At 50.6% G+C, this 20,581-nt stretch overlaps 1 protein-coding gene and 1 pseudogene across 1 annotated transcript in view; one reads left to right on the top strand and one right to left on the bottom strand.

Annotated features, from left to right (window-relative positions):
- RASGEF1C (RasGEF domain family member 1C) overlaps positions 1-8,936 on the bottom strand; it is a 28,798-nt gene extending 19,862 nt beyond the window's left edge. The window contains exons 1-3 of the mRNA XM_006923244.2: positions 8,760-8,936; positions 8,465-8,587; positions 7,122-7,259 (exon numbers count right to left, since the gene is read on the bottom strand). Coding sequence (XP_006923306.2) covers positions 7,122-7,259; positions 8,465-8,587; positions 8,760-8,936 — 438 coding nt within the window. The remainder of the gene's footprint in view (positions 1-7,121; positions 7,260-8,464; positions 8,588-8,759) is intronic.
- An 8,063-nt stretch (positions 8,937-16,999) lies between these two features.
- On the top strand, positions 17,000-17,118 carry LOC112472100 (annotated as a pseudogene).
- The last annotated feature ends 3,463 nt before the right edge of the window (positions 17,119-20,581 follow it).

Below are 20,581 nucleotides of genomic sequence, written 5' to 3'. Positions count from 1 at the left end.
AGGGGTGAAGAGAGGGCACTCATACCTGAACACCCATCTCTGCCTCTCTGATGGTTAAGGTGGAAGGGCCGTCGGTTGGCAGGGATGGGCTATTCCTAGGTGTGCCTACACCTGCTTCATCCTGAAGCAGGACCCAATCCAGGGCAGGTTGAGGTTGGGACCACAGCCAAGACCAGCTGAGGAGAAGTCTGCAGGGTTACCATGGGAGCTGAGAAGAGCACACATCCAGGGGGGCGATGGAGATCCAAAGCTACCCCAGCTGTCAGGGCAGTGGGGTAGGTGGGCTGGGCCGTGCCAGGGAGCAGAGGATGGGAGGGAGCAGGGAGGTGTGGAACAGGCCCTGCTCCGGGCTTGGTCTTCAGAGCCGGGCTGGCTCTAGGCACTCAGTGGGCACTCAACAACCACTTACTGTGCCAATGGAGTCCCTCACCATGCAGCTCAGGTGGGTGCGTTCCTCTTTGGGCCACCCTGGACTGGGTACAGGGACAAAAGGCCATGATTCTGCCCTCGAGGGGCTCCCACCCTCCTCCTCAAGGGGAAACTGATAGTTTCCCCCTCAGAGACCTCTCTTCAAGAAGGCTCCACTGGACTAGCTGGTTGGCTAAGTGAGATGCCCACACATTCCAGGGCTTTGATCAGTAACCCACAGGATGAGCCCTTGAGCTTGTTAGCGAATGCCGCCCAGAGGTGGCCTCTGTCCCCCATGAGCCGAGGAGCTGACAGGGAGTGGTGCTGGGCCCCAGGGCCTGGTCTCTGGGCAGCACCGAGGTGTCAGCAGGCAGGCAGTGCACATCTGGTGGGCCGGGTCCCAGAGGCCTGAGAGGTAATGGCGGTGAATTGTCGGCGGTGAATTGTTGGCAGTGAATTGTCAGCACTGCCAGGGAATTTCAGAGCAAATGTGTTTATATCATATGCTCTTTTGACACACACAGAAACCCAGAAGCATCTTGCAGGTGGGGTGTCTGGCTTGCTGGACCTATGTGCTGGGGTCATGGATGGCTCCTCAGGTCTCTCACGGGATTCCAGGTGGCTGTTGAGGTCCCACATTGTTGGTGCTCAAAGCGCTGGTGATGTAGATGGAATCCACCAGCCTCGGATGGAAGTGCTGCTCTGTGAAGTAGCCACAGGAGCCTGTGGCAGAGCCCTCTGGGCACAGGGACTGCGACAAGAGGCTGCCTAATCTGAACCTGAACCCCAGAGCTGTGGGGGCAGACCCGGAAGGCATCTGCTGGTTAGCTGGGCAGTGTGTGGGTAAACTGAAATCCTACTCTACTCTGCTCTCTGTTACCGTAGAAGGAACAGCCCCTCTCAGTTCTGTCGTCTCCAAAAGTGTGGTCAGCACGCTGCCTGCTAGGTCTTCGTTTGAGTGCCAGGAAGATGGTGAGTTGGGTCCTGCCACAGCCAGCCCTGGGCAACACCTGTCACCTGTGAGCCCTGATACCTCCACTGGCCACCATCTCTCTACTTTACCCAGTTAGTCATCTGGGGCAGCTGCACTGCTGTCAAGTTCCTTCACTCCCACTTATCCCTCCACCGCCCCATCTGGCTCCACTCCTTTCAGCCAGAGGACTGACTCTCGCTGTCACCTCAGGACCCAACATGAAAGCCAGGGGCCACTTCTCAGGCTGCATCTGCCTTGGCCATGTTGCCTTGCAGCTTGTCTGTCGGCACCATGGCTGGAGGCTGGGGTTCTTCCCATCTCCCTCTGTCCTCTCTTCCCCTTGCTCTGCACTGCAGTGCTGCGGATGCTGCTTCACATCCAGAGTGTCGTTTGGTATGTGTGTATTTACATGTGCAGCTTCTCCTCTGATTGCTAGAGCCACATGGCCAAAGGGCCCCTTCAGTCCGACATATGTAAGTGGAAGTCATGCTGTCCTCCCCCCAGAGCTGCCACCTCGGCCTGCTACCCTGCCTCAGTGGACAGAGTGCTGGCCAGGTATGTGGGCCTGGGGTCACCCTCCAGAGCACTCTCCCTCATGCCCCTCCAGTCATCCACCATGGTCTCTGTTGTCCAGTCGTGGCAATTTCCCTGGTGGCTGCGGTGGCCTCCTCAGTGGGCCTCCTGCATCCATGCAGGCCTCTCCCCACTCCACTGCACTGCCAACGGTCTTTTTGAACTGCACATCTGACCCCTGCACCCTCTTCCTTAAAATGCCCCCGACGTGCACAAAGACCAAAGCCCTGTGCGGCTTGGAGTCCCTGAGGTCAGCTCTAGCCTCGCTTGATGGCCTCCATGTGGCCTTGCTCCCCTTGCCTCTGCTCCAAACACAGGCCACTCCTTTCTCTTTGGCCTCTTCCCCACCCCTACCCCGTGCCCCGGGCAGGGTCTGTGCAGCCTTCTACTTCTTGGCATGTCCTCATCCTCTGGCCATGAGGCATTGGTGCCTTTCCTTTATAGCCCTGCCCACCCACTCCAGGACTGTCCTCTCCCCTGTCCCTCCTCTCATTACATTGCCAGCTCTCGCAAGCCACACTGGCCACGTTGCTCAGCCCCAGCACGAAGGGCAGTGCCTGGCTCTCGGGAGAGGCCCGCACGTATTAGCTGATAGTTGGACGTGGCCTGTTAGCCCCTCCTGGGTGGACTGTGGAGCCCTCCTGAAGTCAAAGATGCAGCAGGCCTGTGCCTAAGATTTAATAGGACCACATCCTTACCCGATTTAAAAATGTGCAAATAATTTAGCAGGAATTGTTTCTATTGAACTAGTTTTCACTCCAAGTAATGATCATTTCCTGTGTGCTAATTCACTGAGATTTCTTCCAGTGGCGTTATCCTCAAGCTTATTGGTTGCTTCTTTCCTAAATCTTCTGCTCCCCCTCTGAATGCAGGGACAGGATTTGCCCTTCTTGTTGACCTCCTTTCAATTTCTCATTGATTTCTACATGCTGTGGGTAGAGGCTGGGAGATCTCCGCAGTATAACTGGGCCATCTCCGTGATACACCTGGGCCCACACAGAGACCCACACTGAGAATGTCAGGTGTTCCCTGTCCCTAGCAGGAGCCCAGGCTGTGCTGGGCAGGGTGCTGCATTGCCTATGGCTTGTGGCTTGCCTGCCGGCCTGGGAGGATGAGGTCTTTCTTCTCCATCCATGTCCACGAACCGCCTACTGCACACACACAGCTGGGTTCAAGGGCAGAGGTCATTTGTGGGTGTGGCTGTGGCTCCCCAGGTGCCTTCATGTTATCTCAGACTGGGCTTTTCGTGCTTAGAGCCCTTATCTCTGGCTGGGCAGGGGGCCTCTGTTTTCTGAAGTTCTTGAAACTCCCCTGAGCCAGCCCAGGGGGATCACCCCTGCCCCCGCTACCCGCCACCCCAGGCAAGAGCTCTACACACCCTGCCCAGTTTGGTCTCAATGTCAGCTTTCCGCCATCTGTGCCCTTGGGGGAGCAGTCACAGGCAGTGGGGTCAGTCCAGCAGACAGTGCTGTGAGCTGGCGGGAAAGCAAGATCAGTCCCCCAGAGGGCTGCCCTTCACATCTGCCTCCTCTGCCCATGCCCAATGGGTGTGGCCAGGGCACTGCTGTCTCCTGTCCTGTCTCTCTTACCTGGGCTTCGACCTCTGGGCCTACCCTGGGCTCCCCCAGCCTCCCTCACCTTCAGCACTGGTCTCCCTGAGCTAAAACTGTGGAGTCCAATCTACTGGGAGCCCCTCCAAGGCCCGGCTGGCCATGACACACTCCTGGGTCCCCTAGGAAGGCATCCTTGGGAATCCCCAAAGCCCAGAGCAGGGTGATGGGAAGGCTTCTGTGGGAATTCCCAGAGCCCACAGTCATGGCGAATGGCCTTCCCAGCTCCTCTCCAGCCTTTTCTTCCCAGCTGCTGAGAGGCGGCGGGGAGTACACTGAGGATGAGGCTCCCTGGAAAGGGGGCAGGAAGAAAGAGAAAGATGTCGCCTTTCAGTGCTGCTCTGATGGGAAGCCCCACTGGCCTTGGCCTTGTGTGGTCTCCTCCATGTGCCTGGGCCCTTTGTTCTCCTCACAATCCTATGGGGGTGCGCTTATCACCCTCCCTCTTACAGAAGACATTGAATGCTCAGAGAGATTAAGTAACTCGCCCAAAGATGCGCAGCTCTGAAAACGCTGAAAACACTCGTGTTTGTCTCACTGCCTTGTGCAGGGCACTTGATGTCATTTGATTCGACCCCTGTGTTAGAAACCTTTTACAAAATAATGCTGAAATAACTCGGGAGCAAAAAATATAATGTCTTTGATCTGTTTAAAAATAATTTGGCAGGGGGAGTGCGTGAGAGAATAGAAGAAACAAGTTTGGGGAAATGTCGATAATTGTTGAAGCGAGGTGCTGGGTCCACAGGAGCTCATGATTACTATTCTTTGTTTATGTATGTTTGAAATGCCCCATGATAAAAGTTCCATAAATAAAAATAATCCCCATGTGCCTAAATTTTGGAAAGAATTTGTTCATCATCAGAGGTCACAGTTACTGAATGCTGAAATAAGAGCACTGGTGACCTCAGGGACTCTGCTTCGATGCTGTGTGATGGGGACAGTTATTATCTCTGTTTATGGATGAAGCAACTGAAGCTCAGAGAGGGGCAGCACCTTGCCCAAGGTCACACAGCTGTGGTTCCCGAGTCTGGGTTCAAGTGGTCTGATCCAGATCTCTCCCTCTGAGTCCTAAGGGCCTTTCCTCATCAAGGAAGGAGCAGGGCTCACCTTCTCCCTTCTGAGCGAGCCCCTGCCTATAGCCACAGACAGCCTGCAGCATCTGGCGGACGGGAACCAGAGCCTAGAAGACCTCCCATCGAAGCGGGGGCTTTCTGTGGAAGGACAACTTGGGGATCATGAAGACACTTGGGGGGCCCTTGGCCTGGACCTCGGTGGGGTGAGCGGCCAGAGAATCCTGTTTCCAGCTCACGCACTTAATTGGATCCCAAGAGAAGAGAAGAAAAATGTCCTGAATGAAGACGTTTCTGCTCCCAAAATCCCAACTTGGTAGATGACTGCTCTCAAAAGCCCAATCATAGGTCTCAGTTGTATCTTATTTTCATCCACTAGATGGTTAGAAAAGATTTCTCATCACAGCCCTGACAGGTTCTCAGGGGGTCAGTGAGGAGACACTGCTTCTCAAGGAAACCAGCCCAGGATTTACACCTACTCCCCCACCCCCAATGCAGCCAGAAGGCCAGGGTCTGCCTCTGAAATGTCTATGCCAATGGCAGAAGTGGGCCTAATAAGGGTCGATAATCCTGTCTTGTCAATGGCTGAGACCTCACCACTGCTGAAGGCCTCCTGGCCAGGGGAAGGGGTGGGGGGAAGAGGGGAGGAATAAGAAGCAGGTGACTAGGTTCTTATCCCCCTACATACCTTCTACTCCATCCATCCATCCACTCACCCACCCACCCATCCATCCATCCATCCATCCATCCATCCATCCATCCATCCATCCATCATCCTTGCACCCATCTCTTCCCTACCCACCTACTGTTGTCCACTTCGCCTTTTGTACAGTCACCCTCCCACAGATCCGTAAACTCACTAGTCTATCTTTCCTCCCTCCTGACATTTACCTACTCACCCTTCCACCCACCATTCATCCACCGATCCATTTATTCATTCTTATTCATCCATCTACTCCCCCCACCCACTCACCATCCACCCACACACCCATCCACCTACCCACCTACCCACCCTCCCATCCATCTATTCATCCACCCACCCACCTATCCATCAATCTTCCCACATCCACTCACCCCATTAATCCACTTGCCTATCTAACTACCCAAACATCTGTCTTCCCTCCTGCATCCATCCTTCGAAGTAGCCAACTATGTATCCAGCCAGTCAGCCAGCATCTCCTCCCCGTGCTTCTACCCTCCCCTCCTGATCTATCCAATTATCGATCATCCCTGGCCCTATTCTCTGCCTCATCCTAACCAAGCGTCAGGACCCCCAGATGGACCAGGGGGTGCAGAAGAGGAGGAGATGACCCTCATCTCACCAGGATCTCAGAACAGCTAAGTTACTTGTCTGCTGTATGAAGTGTCCCCAGGGCGGGGACACCCTCTCTGAGCCTCAGTTAGGCTTTGGGCTTTATGGCTCCCTATTGCTCAGCCTCCCTTAGCAGTTTTCCTTTGCTTCATACAGTTGGCTCTGCCATGTCCAGACCCACTTCGGGGCACGTCACTAGCTACCAGCTTGCCATGGACAGTCTCCTTCCAGGGCAACTGACAAGCGCTACCCCTAATGTTCTCCTCCAGAAAAAGCAACATCAGTTCTGGCCAAAGAGTCATTCTGCAGATACTGATAAACCTGCCCCTTCTAAATGTACCAGGAGGCCCCTTCCCCTTTGCGGAACCCTTCTTTGTAGTCTCAGCATAATCCTGGGGGGGGTTTTGTCTTCCTGCCACCCATAAGAAAAGTGAGGCTTAGAGACCTTTAAGTGCCTTCCCCAGAGTAACAGCTGGGAAAGCTGGGCAGGGTGCGGGGCGCAGAGGCACCTGATGCCTGGGACATGGGCTGCCTCCCAAGATGCCGGAAGTGTAAGGGCTGTGTTTACCCTGGTTTGTGATTTGAGCCACAGGGAGACCTACTCTCCTCCTCTGCCCCTACCCTGCAGGATTTACAATTTCACCCCAGAGGCTCAGAGGACCCCAGGAGAATCTGACCAGACAGTGTGTGGCTGTTATTCCCACCATTGCTGTTAGTTTGGTTTGCCCTGCAGAGCCCTTTGCATCCCTGACTGGCAGGTCCTTGTCCAAGGGCACTGACTGCCAGCCCAGCCCCTGTATGGTACAGGGGGAGGAGGGGGAGGCCTCTGTGCCACAAGGCCAGGAGGGCCCTGCCAGGCTGGCCTAATGGGTCATAGACAAATGGCCTAACCATGCAACCACAAGAGCCCATGAGTGGGTCTTCCCTGGCTTGCCATCTGATCCCATCGATGAGAGTAGGCAGGAGAGAAGACAAGAGACCAGTCCTGGAGCCAGTGGCCTGGTTTCCCAGCTGGCTCTGTAGTGCCTGATTTCCTGACAGGGCAGAAAGGGGCAGATGGTAGAGGAGCTACAGTGAGCAGCTGGGGAGACATGGGCCCTGAGGTGGGCTCTGTATCAAGTTCAGGTCCCGGTGTCAGAGCGTAGGCAGGGTGAAGGACTCTTTGGCTCTCCTACCTCGTCACAGGGGGCGATGCGGCCCACCACGTCCTTCACGTGCCCAATTGTCGACTCTTCCTGGAAGTCCTGCGGGAAGGTCTCTGTCCACTCGGCCAACAACTGGAGCAGTTTGGGGCCAAACTTCCGGACCTGGGCCTGCAAGGCAAGACGAGGGGCCCACATTGAGTGAGGGGTCCTGGGGCCGCATCAGTCACTGCCTCAGTCACTGCCTCTTTGCCGGGTCTGGGCTGCCTGGGCAGCAGCAATGGGAGCCAAGGGGGATGGGACAATGCCTTCCCTGTGCTAGGTGCCCAGAGTGGCACATGGAGATGGGGGCTGACCACAGAGAAGCAGAGGGGGACAGACACATTTGGGGCCGAGTCATCTTCCGTTTTTGCCTGCTGGGTAGTCTATCACCCTTTCTGTGGTGACACATCTCAGCCTTTGGGGTCTCCCTGTCCTGCATTCCCAGCCCAGGGCTCCAGGACCAGGACCATATCTGTGCCAGCCAAACAGAGCACGGTACAGCCCTTTTACCTGTCCTGCATTCCCAGCCCAGGGCTCCAGGACCATATCTGTGCCGGCCAAACAGAGCACGGTACAGCCCTTTTTTGCACAGTGATTGGCTCACAGTCATGTGGCCTAGGCTAAGCCAATGAGATCTGGATTTTTACTGGCCTCAGTTTTTCCACCGGCTTGGGAAGGATAGACTGTGAGCCTGGAGCAGCAGAGGCCACCTGTGACCATGCAGGCGAATGTGCCCTAGTGAGAGTGAAGCTGACCCAGGAGAAAAGAGAGCAGAAGGTCGGAGGGAGAAAGACCATGTTTTAATGAGGTTATTTGAGTCCCTGGAGCCAGTGGTACTTGAGGCTTGGCAGTGACTCACATGAGCTGGTAAAATCTCTTTGCCTTAAGCCAGTCGTAGTTGGGTTTCTATTACTATAGTAGTAAAGCCCCACAGACACATGTGTAAATAGCCACAGCCTGAAGCATCTGGCCTTGGGAAGGCTGGGCCACGGAGGAGGGAAGGGTGGACTAGAATGTGCTGGGGGCAGGAACCCTAGCAGATGCTGTAGCGCCATCCCAGATGGCAGGGGTCCTGTGGATAGGACTATGGGGGAGTAGGTTTGGGCTTCTGCAAGCTCAAGAGCTCCCATAGGCACTGGAAAACAGCCCCCCTTGTTTAGATATTCCATCTGTTCTTTATTGGCTCTGGGCCTCAGACAAGTCAGAAACCTCCTGTGGGCTCCTTATCAGGAGAATGGGGACAATCACTGCCTCTGCAAGGGCTGATGCACAAAGGCATGTTGAGGCAGCGCCAGTACATTCAGAGGCCTCTGCTTTGCCCTGCCTCTCCTCACCTTGTCTAGCACTGGCTTGTCCAGCTGCTGCTGCTCGATGCACAAACGGCAGACCCGGGCCAGGAGCTCCTGGGGCTTGATGAAGAGGCGGGAGCTCAGCAGGGAGGTGAAGATGTAGGCTTTCTGGGGAACACAGGAGAAAGGTGATAAAAGCTCACCAGGGCATGGAGGGGACATGCCTCCCAACCACCTCCCACCAGGCCCAAGGCCAGCCCCAGCCCTGTTGTCTCCCCTATGCCTAGTGGAGAAAGCCCATTCTGCTGCCCCTCCCCCCCTCACTGGGTGAGCCACCTACCTCGGGGTAATAGTCGGCCGTGGGCACCAGGTGCTGGATCAGGGTGTCCAGGGAGGCTGAGGATGGAGCCCCATCCAGGAGGGGTTGCCCGGCCTGCTCGCCCTCCGTGGGCTCGGTGAGGGGTGGGCCGGGGCTGCCAGGTGTCACCATTTCGGAGGCACTCAGTGTCCGGGGCATGCCTGTCTGCAATGGTAAAGAGAAGTTGGGGCACATCTAAGCTGGGGCCTGCTGGCTCCCTGGGCTGCTGGCTGGGTGGGCCCTGCCTCCCATAGGCACCGCTGTGTCTACCTGGGCCCAGTGATAACTTCCGGGAGGGCTGCAAGGGACCCCCAGCCCACAGCACAGCATCCTCCAGGAACCAGCTCTCCTTCATTCTCACCCAAGCCATTTTGGGACTGCTCTTTGGAGAGTCCACTCTCACCTCCGCTGAAGGGTGTTTGTGACAAGGCCCAGACAATCAGCATATTTTCCCACCTCTGGCCACAAAGATTGGAGCAGGGACGAGCTTTATCCGAATTGGGGCCTCAACTGCAACCTCAGGACTTCTGCAGCACCTGGAAGCCCTTTCACTGGGGTCTCTGAGCTGGTGGAAAGGCACCGTTGGGACCATTTTGTCCCCACAAGGGGCCAGGAAAGCAGGCACATTTCTGAGGTTAGCATGTGAGGCCCTGGGTCCTACTGTGTTTGAAGCTGCTCTATAGGCTTCTCCATTGTGTGAACCTCTAAGTTAGGTCTCTCTCTGGTGTAGCCAAATGGCAGCCCCCCACAGTCTGGCACCCCAGGCTCTTTGTGGTTAGACTCTAACGACCTGTCCAGCTGTTCCTTCCTGCAGGAAGGCTCTCCCACAATCTTCACTCCTCTATCCGTCCGGACATGGCAGAGCCTTCCCTGCTTCCTGACCTTTAATGAGCATCATCAGATTCTGCTTGCCAGCACTGTTAAGTGCTGGGGGTGTTGCTATTGGTGCCCGGTGTGGCGAAAGGCCAACTGCAGCTGCCGCATGGGACCCTCTCCACCCAGACCTCCTCCAAGCGGGTCAGGGCACATCCTCTGTCCTGGCTCTGATTCAAGGGCATGGGCTGTAGCAGGCAACCTTCACAGGTGTGCAGTGGACCTGTGTGTCCTCTTTGGGCTCCAATGAATCCTTGCAGGCCAGTCTTCTTGAACTAAGCCTGCCACATATCCCTCACAGCCACATATCCCGGCCATCCTGTGGCTGTTTAACCATTCTCCATGCTGGACACTCAGATCGCTCCAACATTCTTAACCATGGAGTCCTGTGGGCTCACCAGGGGTTGGAGTCTCTCCACTGCTCAGCTCATCTCGCCCCTGTTGTCCGCATGGCAGACCCTGACCCAGGCCCGTTTCTGTCTTTCCCAGCCCCCTGGGTGACCTGGCCCTGAGAGGATACAGAGGACATGAAGAGTCAGAGTTGACTTTGGGGATCGGAGGGCCATTCGGAGTGTTCGGGGACTGGGTCGCAGCATGGGGAGGGTGTGGGAACCAGTATGAACAGCAGCCCGGACAGTGCAGCCTGGACAGTGCTGGCCCTGGGGACAGCCACAGCTTTATTTTCACCTCCCCAGCAATGCTGTAAGTGTTCAATTTTCAGCCGATGAAACTGTGAAGTTTCATAAAACCACCTCTTGTCCATCCCAGCGTGGAGGCCGCTGAGCACGTGGGCACGCAGGGGTGATGGTCAGCTCTGTGGTGGGTGAGGCTCTGACTCATGCCCAGGGCCCCATGTTTGAGCCTGATTCCATGAGCCCAGCAGGGTCCACTCTCTCTTGCCGGATACCTGGCACCTTCTTCCCATAGTGTTGGGCCTGCCCACAATCCCAGTCCCATTTTCTCAAAGACTGGCCAGTTGCTGCAGGAGACGTGATTCTGGAAACCTCTCTGCAGGGCAGAGTGCTCTGCCAGATGCATGGCAGGGGCCTTTCTGTGAAGGCCAGGATGCCACCACTTCAAGAGACAAGCACCTCTGGGCCTGGCCCGGAACTAGGGACCGGGTATGGGGTGCTGGGCACATGAGATGGGCTGGAGGCCAGAACCATCATGACCCTCAGGGATGCCCAGAGAGTGGACAGGCTGCCAGAGTGCCCCGCTGACCTTCAACCAGCCATTGTGTCCTCATCTGGGCCCAGGCCTGGGTCTCAATGGACTGGCTTGTCCCCTTGCTGCTGCAGCTTCTGGCTTCTTCCCACCACTGCTGAAGGATGTTCATTCACATGTGTGTGCAGGCGTGGAGCGACTGTTGGCCCCATTCTAGACACTGAGGATTGAGGAGGACTGAGCAGGACCTCCAGAGCTGGTGGTGGGAGGCAGACAGCAAGCACTGCTGAGAGACTGTCTCACTGAAGCAAGGTGGGCCCAGGCGAAGGGAGACGAGGCACAGTGCCTTGAAGAGAGAGGGTGGGTGAGATCAAAGTCTGGTGGCACCCCGCCAATCCTTCCACCTCTCCCAGTAAGTGTGCTGGAGAGGACAGGGCAGTGAGGGCCCACCCCTGGCCTCTGAAGGAGGATTGCCAAGGGCAAAAGCCGGTCTCCTCCCCCAAGAGGGTCTCCAGCTGCCTGAAACACAGCAAGGGGCCAGGGGCGGGGCAGGGGCAGTGGTCTGTGCTGAGACTGAGGGCAGGAAGTGGCCTACAGAGACTGGCCAGGCAGGGGGCCACCGTGTGCAAAGACCCAGCTGAGCTGGGGACAACATGGTGCGATTATGGTAGTATGCGCAGAAACACAGCATGTGAAGGTGGAGACCCCCACCTGCCCCCTATGCTCCTCCCATAAACAGCTGCTTTTATTAGTTCCTATCTATCTTTCCAGAGTGTCTTTATACAAGGACAAGGGAATAGAAATATATATTCCCCTTTTCTGTCTTTATTACACAAAAACAGAGCATATTGCATATACTCTCCTGTGCTCTCCTCACTAACATTGCATTTTGGAGATCTTTCCATGGCAGGACATTGCATCCTCGTTCTTTTTATTTTTTAACCACCTCAGAGTTCCATTGTTCAGATGTCCAGGGATAATTTTTAAAAGCCGATGATAAAGCAACTCAAGTGTCCATGATGGGTGAATGGATAAACAAAATGTGGTCTAGACTTACAATGGAATTGATGGGTGAATGGATAAACAAAATGTGGTCTAGACCTACAATGGAATAATATTCAGTCTTAAAAAAAGAAGGAAATTCTGACACCTTACAGCATGAATGAAGCCTGAGGACATTATACTAAGTGAAATACATCAATCACAAAAGGACAAATACTGTTTGGTTCCTCTTATCTGAAATTCCTGGAGTAAAGTTTATAGAGGCAGAAAGTAGAATGGTGATTCCCAGGGGTCTGGGATGAAGGATGGGGAGTCACTCTTTAGTGGGGGATAGAGTGTCAGTCTTGCAAGATGAAAGACTTCTAAAGATGGAGATGATGGTTACACAACAATGATGCCACTGAACTGTACACTTAAAGAAGGTGAAGACGGTAGATTTCATGTTACGTATATTTTACCACAATTTTAAAAAAGCCAGTGATGATGGGGAAATTTATTGTCACAGCTTCCCTTGAAAATCCGTGAACTCACCAGTTCCCCAATCTGTGCTTCCATGAACACTGCCTGCGTGGTGGATATGAGTAGGGGCTGGGAGCCTGAGGCCGGCATAGACGGGTTCTGAACTGAGGGACTCGCCACAGACGGGGTCACTGGGGGACAGGAAGGCTGCTCCACTTGTCCCTTCTAAACCACTATTTCGAGTTTCCTCTCTCTGTCTTTCTGGGGCCTGAGGCTCCGCGTGTGTACAGAACAGACATGGGCGTGGTGTGACTCTTACAGGTGTCTACTTTATACCATTAAATGAACAAGACCTAATAGAACAACCAATGCTGTTTGGCCCTTAAACACTTCTGGGCAGTGGTGGACATTGTCATGGTCCCTTTGAATTGTAAAAGATTTGGCTTGATGTGCCAAGACCCTTATGTTCTGTAATATCTTTTTACCTAATCAACTCTGGAAATTTATTCCAAGAAAATAATCTAAAGAAGAAAAGCTGTGGAAAGGAGTTTGCTTTGGTGTTAATTACAAGCAGTGAACTAAATCTCAGAGCACCACAGATAATGAACAAAAGGAGAACAGACAAGGACACTAGCATATACCCACCCGTTAGCAGAGTCTCTGTTGCTGTTGAAACGATGGTTATGAAAATTCAGTGATTGCATGGAAACAATTATGGCATAACCAAGTGAAAATGGCAGAAAAGACTGCACATGCGACAGCATACAAACATATTATTCAAGTGGCTGAAACTACAATGAAGCATTGAAAAATGTGTCATTGATATGTATGTCGCCCCTGCCCTGTTGTTATTGTTTCAGTGTTGTTCATTCAGGTGAAAATAAAGGTCAATCATCAAACGAAGCCTCGAGGATGAAAGGCCCAGGAACACCTGAACAAATCCCAGGGCCATGGTGGGTGGCAGGGTTGGGGACATGGCTACCTTGTGATGAAGTCACCGAGAGGACTCAAATCCCTTGTTGATGCTCAACGAGAGTGGCCAAGCCACAGTCTGAACTACAAAGTCCTCTTTCTGATCTGTCCAGGTGAGGCCCTCCTCACCCCAGGACGAACAACACACCACACCTTCACACACTCCAGACCTGCCTGCCTGGTGCCCCTCCTGACCCCTGAGGCCCCCAGGCCTCCCCATCTCCTGGGCCTCACACTATCCTCAGTCTCCCTACATTGCGTGCTCCCTAGGAAGAGCCTGGCTCACACCCTGCTGCATCCCCAGGGCCTAGCCATGTGTCTGGCACATACATATGGCTGCTCAGTTGAGACGTGTGGCATTCAAGTGACACGGTAATACAGGTGAGAAGCAGCAAAGCCTGAAATTGAATAATGCAAACGGATGGTGAGGAGCAGCTGACACCCCAGGCATTCGAGTGGCAGAGTCAGTGGGAGGGAGGAGCTGGGGAGAAGCTGGGGTCCAAGCCTGGGAAGATTGACAGCGCCACCCCTCCCTGCTTGACCCCCATCTCCTCCCTTAGCCCTTCCATCTTACAGATGAGGAAACAGGCTTGGAGTGCAAGGCAGATGTCCAGGTCACATGCTGACTACCTGGCAAAGCTCGAACTTGAGCACAGGTGTATCTGAGCCCCAGGCCCTGTTCTTGCCCACCAGCCCACCTGGGCACTGATGCCAGTGTTCCTAAGACACAGCATCAAGGGACACCATCAGACTCCTGAGGTGTGATTAGCGGTGCCCACGACATAAGGAGAGAAGCACCTGCTGGCTGGCCAGCAGTCACAGTCGCACCTCCTGGGACAGGCCAGCCCCTCTGGGCACTGTGTTTGGCTTGCAGGTGCGCGAAGATTCCTGCCATGGCCTAGTCTCCTTCCCAGCCCAGCTCTGAGCTCCAGACCCAAGTCTGCCCCTCCTATTGCCTCTGGATGTGCCTTCTCCTTCTGGCTACAACATCAACTAGGGGTTTTGCCTTGGGGAACAACAACAAACATGGTAGTTGGACTGTCAAGGCCCTGCTCTTACTGGCCAAGGGGCAGCCACCAGCCAGGCTGGATCAGATGCCGCCGCCCAGGAAAAACGCACCTGTGGACGTGACCTGAGGAATCCCAACCCCTCCACAGGCCAGGTGTGGGAGGAGCTGGGGTGGCTTCTGAGTCACAACGTCCCTCTTCCTAGGCATGCGCTTCCACCTTGGTTTCCCGCTGCCCAGCCCCCACTCCTCAGGCGTGTCTGTGTCTCCTGGTGTTTAAGGTCACCAGGACTCACATCTGGAGATTCTGAGGCTCTGTGGCAGTTATAGAGGCAGCCAGCCTGCACTGGGGGGATTAGGTCCACAGGGAGATGCGACGCAGGGGAGAGGACCCAGCAAACCACCATGCAGGTGTGCTCCCCTGTGCCTCCAACGCCCAATCAGTCATTCTGCCTTCCTGGGCTGCTCACCTGCCACTCTGCTGAGGGGTCTGGCCCCCGCTGCTCAAGTTTCTGGAACCCTGTGGCTCAGGCCTAACTTCTCTATGAGAGGCAGATTGAAAAGGATTGGTGTTAATTCTTTAAATGTTTGGTGGAATTCACCAGTGAGGCCATCTGGTCCAAGACTTTTTTTTTGTCAAAAAGATTTTGATTAGTGATTCAATCTCCTTACTAGTTAGAGATCTATTTAGATTTTTTCTTTCTTTGTGATTTAATCTTGGTAGGTTTTGTGCTTCTAGAAATTTATCCATTTCATCCAGTTTATCCAATTTCTTCCTGTATAATTGTTCACAGTACTTTCTTCTAATTCTTTCATTTTTGTAGAATTGAAAGTAATGTCCCCAGTTTCTTGTCTGGTGCTAGTAACTGAGTCTTCTCTCTGTCTCTCTCTCTTTTTTTTTTTATTGTCAACATAGCTAAAGGTTTGTCGATTTTGTTAATCTTTTTAAAGACCCAACATTGATTTTTCTCTGTTCTCTTAATTATCTCTGCTCTAATCTTTATTAGTTCTTTCCTTCTGCTAGATTTGGGTTTAATTCGTTCTTTCTTTAGTTCCTTAAGTTAAAAGTTAGGTTATTCATTTGAGATCTTTTTTTTAATATAAGTTTTTATAGCTATCAATTACCCTCTTAACACTGCTTTCACGGTGTCCCATCAGTTTTAATATGTATTTTCATTTTTATTTGCCTCCAAGAATTCTTATTTCTCTTGTGATTTCTACTTTGAACCACTAGTTGTTGAAGTGAGCATTGTTTAGTTTCCACAACTTGTGACTTTTCTAGTTTCCTTTTATTGTTGATCTCTGACTTCATCCTACTGTAGTTGGAGCAGTTACTTTGCATGATACTAATATTTGAGACTTGTTGTGGCTCAGCATTTGGTTTATCCTGGAGAATGTCTCCTGTGCACTTGAGAATATGTATGTCAGTTAGATCCATTTGGTTTATTGTATTGTTCAAACCTTCTATTTCCTACCTATCGTCTGTCTGGTTGTTCTATCCATTAATAGAGTGGGGTATTGACATCTCCAACTATTATTGTAGAACTGTCTATTTGTTCATTTAATTCTCATAATTTTTGTTTCATATATTTTGACGGTCTATTTTTCATTGTGTAAATGTTTATAGTTGTTATATCTTCTTACTGTATTGAACCTTTACTTAATAATGTTCTTCCTTTTCTCTTATTAACTTTTTAGTCTGTTTTCTGCTATTAGTATAGCCATCCCACTTTCTTTTGTGTATTATTTACATGGACTATGTTTTACTATTCTTTCACTTTTAACGTATTTTTCTTTGGATCTAAAATGATTCTCTTGTAGACAGCATATAGTTGGATAACTAAAAAAAAAAAAAAAAGTCCATTCTGCTAATCTCTGTCTTTTTGACTGGAGAGTTTAATAAATTTACATTTAAAATAATAACTATTAAGGGGGATTTATTTCTGCCATTTGCTTTTTTTTTTTTTCTGTATGTCTTATAGCTTTTTGTCTCTCATTTCTTGGATTATCGTATTCTTTTGTGTTTAGTTAATTTTTTGTTGTGAAATAGCAACTTAATGGTTCTTTTTTTTTTATTTATTTATTTATTTATTTTGGTGTATATTCTATAGCTATTTTCTTTGTGGTTACCACGAGGATTATGTTTACCATTTTAAAGTTAACACTCTAATTTGAATTTATACTAGCTTAACTTCAATAGCATACAAAAACTCTGCCCCATCCCCTTACAGTTACTGATGTCACAAAATCATATCTTTATGCATTTCATGTTCAAAAATATACTTTATTTTTAAAAAATTATTTAAAAAATGCATTAGTCTCTTAAATCATATGGAAAACAAAAAGTGGAGTTACATGTCAGAGCTACAATAATACTTTTATAATTGTCCATGTATATATCTTTATCAGAGATCTTTATAACTTCATATGGCTTTGAGTTATTGATTAATGTCCTTTCATTTCAACCTGAACGACTTCCTTTAGTACTTCTTGTGTGACAGTTCTAGTGGTAATGAATTCAGCTTTTGTTTATCTGGGAATGTCTTAATATCTCCCTCATTTTTGAAGGACAGTTTTGCTGTATATAGAATTCTTGATTGACAATGTTTTTACTTTCAGTACTTTGAGTATGTCGACCCACTGCCTTCTGGCCTCCAAAGTTTCTGATGAGAAATCTGCCTACAATCTTTTTGAAGGTCCCTTGTATGTGATGAGTTGTTTCTCTCTTGCTGCTTTCAAGATTTTTGTCTACGGCCATGCCACCCTGAACATGCCCGATCTCGTCTGATCTCAGAAGCTAAGCAGGGTTGGGCCTGGTTAGTATTTGGATGGGAGACCACCTTGGAATACCAGGTGCTACAGGCATTTAATAAAAAAAAAATAAATAAATTCTTTGTCTATGTCTTTCAAGAGTTTGATTATATTATGCCTCATTGTGGGTCTCTGAGTTTATCTTATTTGGAGTTTGTTGAACTTCATGGATGTTTATATTCATGTATTTCATCAAATTTGAGAAGTTTTCAACCATTATTTATTCAAATCATCTCTCTTTTACTTCTGGAACCCTCACGAGGTGGATATTGGTCTGCTTAATGGTGTCCCACAGGCTCCTTAGGCTCTGTGTGTTCACTTTTCTTCAATCTTTTTTCTTCCTGTCCCTCAAACTCAATAATTTCAATCACCCTCTCTTAAAGTTCGCTTATTCTTTCTTCTGTCTGCTCAAATCTGCTTTGGAATATGTCTAGTGAATTCTTCATTTCAGATACTGTACTTTTCCACTCCAAAATTTCCTTTTGATTCCTTTTTATGTTTTCCATGTCTTTATTGGTATTTCTATTTTGTTCATAGTTTTCTTAACTGGCCACCTGTCTTTGTCTAATAAGTCCATCATCTGTTTTTTCTCAAGGACAGTTTCTGTTTGTCTTTTTTTTTTTCCCCTTTCAATACTCCATACTTTCTTGTTTCTTTGTATCTCTTGTATTTTGTTGTTGTTGTTGTTGAAAACCTGACATTTGAGTCTTATAATGGGGTAACTCTGCTAACTCTGGAAATTAGATTTCCCCAGGGTATATTTAAAAAAAAATTGTTGTAGGGTACCTCTGAGCTGAGATAAACCTGATGTGTAAAATTAAGGTCTTTTTAGGTCTTTTTGAGCCTGCACCTTTCCATGAACTTGTGCTGTAACTTTTAAAACACCCTCTCCCCACATGTGGTTGCTTTTGAATATTCTAATCCTGGCTTCCAAAAGGGAAAAATGGGAAAAAAGAAGGAGGACTAAACTGAGGCTCTGGCCCTTTAAATCCCTTGGCAGCCTCTTCAGGCAGTGGGGATTGCAACTATGGTGACCTCTATATCAGCACCACCACAATCAGAAGCAGCAATAAGCATCAGATCCCAGATCCCTGATATGTGGAAAACGAGGCCCTTATTGCCCACCTTGGCTCCCGCAAGCTGTGCACAAGCTGCTCCAAGAACATGTGCATAGCTGCCTGCCACAAGGCTGAGGGGTGGAGGATAGGTAACTGCTACCATGCTAAGGCCCTCAAGTGACCAAAATTAACGGAGACTTACTGTCTAAGCCTTTCTCTGGAAGCTGCAAGCCTTCAAATAGATAGACTCCACAATGTTCAAATGGTTATGTCACACAGATTCTGCCAGTTAACTGTCATCTAGCTGGAGATGGAATCTTGATGCTTCCTACTCCACTATCTTCTCTGACATCCCTCTATTATACCTTTAACTGGATATTGCTATTGGGTTTTATATGTAGATTTTTATATCTCATTAGTTTTAACAGTCTTGGGTTTTCCAGAGGTCAATTATATCTACAATTAATGGTAATTTCATCTCTTCCTTTCTAGTGGTCAAACATCACCTCCTTTTCTTGTCATAATGTATTGGACAGAACTTTCCAGCAGAAACAGTACTGGTGAGAATAAGCATCTTAGATTGTCCCAGGTATGCTCTGGGGACAGAGCTGAGAGCCCTCTAAAGATGATGTTCTTAGTCCCCCTGCAGCTTTTGGGAGGACTGGGGCCACATGGCCTCAAATTTGCATGTGTCCTGAAAGCCCTAGGCCTCCTCTTTCCCCAGCCTTGATGGATCTCCTCAGAGCCCACGTTTCGGCCTTGTTCAGTTTACTTCTATCTGTGCAGGGCCCCTGGAAGTTCTGAGAAGAGGCCCAGATTCCAAAGTGTTCTCACAGGGTCCAGGTCAGGTCTGTCCCCCAGGTAGGGTATCTGGAGCCTCAGCTGGCCCAAGCCATGGCTGAGAGAGCCAAATGGGCATCTTTGCTTGGGACTGCTTCTGCAGGAAAAAGGACGGTCTCTGTGTTCTTGGGGGCTGGGAAGCTGAACTTGGGGCCCTTTCTAAGGATCCTGGTTAGAGCTCCTGCTCCAGTAACCTGTCTGATCCAGAAAGGTTCTGAGCCCAAGTTTTCAGTTCAAGGAAGCAACAGATTCTGTGTCATGCTTCATGTGACTTTTGTTTTCATATGTCACTTAATCCTTCTGGGAACCAAATGGGAATGATTTCCCATCTTACATATGAGCAAACCTGGGCTCCTCAGGGTAATGTGGGGTGGACAGCATTACTAGCTGGTGACTATTACCTGATCCCAGGGCCCCTGACTCTCAGTGGTTACTGGCCCTAGGAAGGGAAAGGCTGAGTGGCAGACATGGCCCAGAGGATCAGCAGGGGATCCGGGCTCAGGGGCTGTGAGTTTGAGGAGGGCAACCCAAGTGCTGCGAATCTCAACATGTTCTGGCCTCTGGGAGGAAGTAAGCCCCCTGAGCAGCCCCTGTTGGACTCAGCTGAGGATGAGACCAATGGCCAAGCCCTTCCCTGCATTCATAGGAACCTCAAAGGAAGAAAGAGTCCACCTGAGGTTGGAGCCTGAAACATGCTAGCTCAGGCCTAGATGCTCTGAGCCATGGCAGCATCTTGTCCAGGTCCCAAGAAACCCTGTGGTCCTCTTCCTCTTCCTCCTTGACAAAGCCTGGAGCTGAGACACTCATGTCATTCCAGTTTGGGGCCCATGAAGGGCTCCTCCCTGTTCCCTGGAGTCTGAAGGGATGCTGTGGGGATGCTGGGGCTTCCCCCAGGCCTGATCAGGCCCAGAGGTTCTGGTGCCCAGGCTGGGAAGGCACCTGGCCTCACCTCTGGAAGGCCGCCCAACAGACCTGGCTGTGGGTGAGGAGGGGTCTGAGTTATTTTGTGTTCCACCTGGCCCTTAGCTCCTGCTGACAGAGCCTGCTGCTTCCACAGCTCAGGAAGCACCAGATCCCAAAGAGCTCAGGGCCCAGCTTGCAGGCGGTCTGTCAAGTATGGGTTGATAGAACCCAGACTCACCACAGGTTGGTAAGTAAAAATAGGGAGCTTTCAAAGAGAGAAGAGTCAGCCTTTCTCTTGCTCCATAATCCATCAGCTCCCTCGTTCTGTGTCCATATTCACAATTATCTCCTGAGGATACACTTCTAGAAGGATAGGCATGGGGCTGAAGGACACCAGTCCTCTCAAGGGAATCCAAAGACATTACTCAACTGCTCCCCCAAACCAGAGCGAAAGGATTTTGTTTTAGCCTCCCAATTGCCATGCTTCCTTACTTCCAGGAACCACTTCTCCCCACTGGCTGAAATCCTGGTTAGAGTGGTGGGAGGTAAATGGGGTTCTGGTCAATGAGAGTGCAACATCCTCTCCCAGACTATCCAGTCAGAGTCAATCTTTGTTTGGAGACCACCATAGAGAGATGTTTCCTTGATATTTTTTCCTCTCTTTATGTTAAAAAAAAAAGTAAACACAGAAGAGTCTATAAAAATATCTACAATTT

The sequence above is a fragment of the Pteropus alecto genome, unplaced genomic scaffold (genome assembly GCF_000325575.1).
Source record: "Pteropus alecto unplaced genomic scaffold, ASM32557v1 scaffold78, whole genome shotgun sequence".
NCBI classification, from domain to species: Eukaryota; Metazoa; Chordata; class Mammalia; order Chiroptera; family Pteropodidae; genus Pteropus; species Pteropus alecto.
The sequence above is the reverse complement of the archived record's forward strand: the minus strand, read 5'-3'. Positions and strand labels throughout refer to the sequence as shown.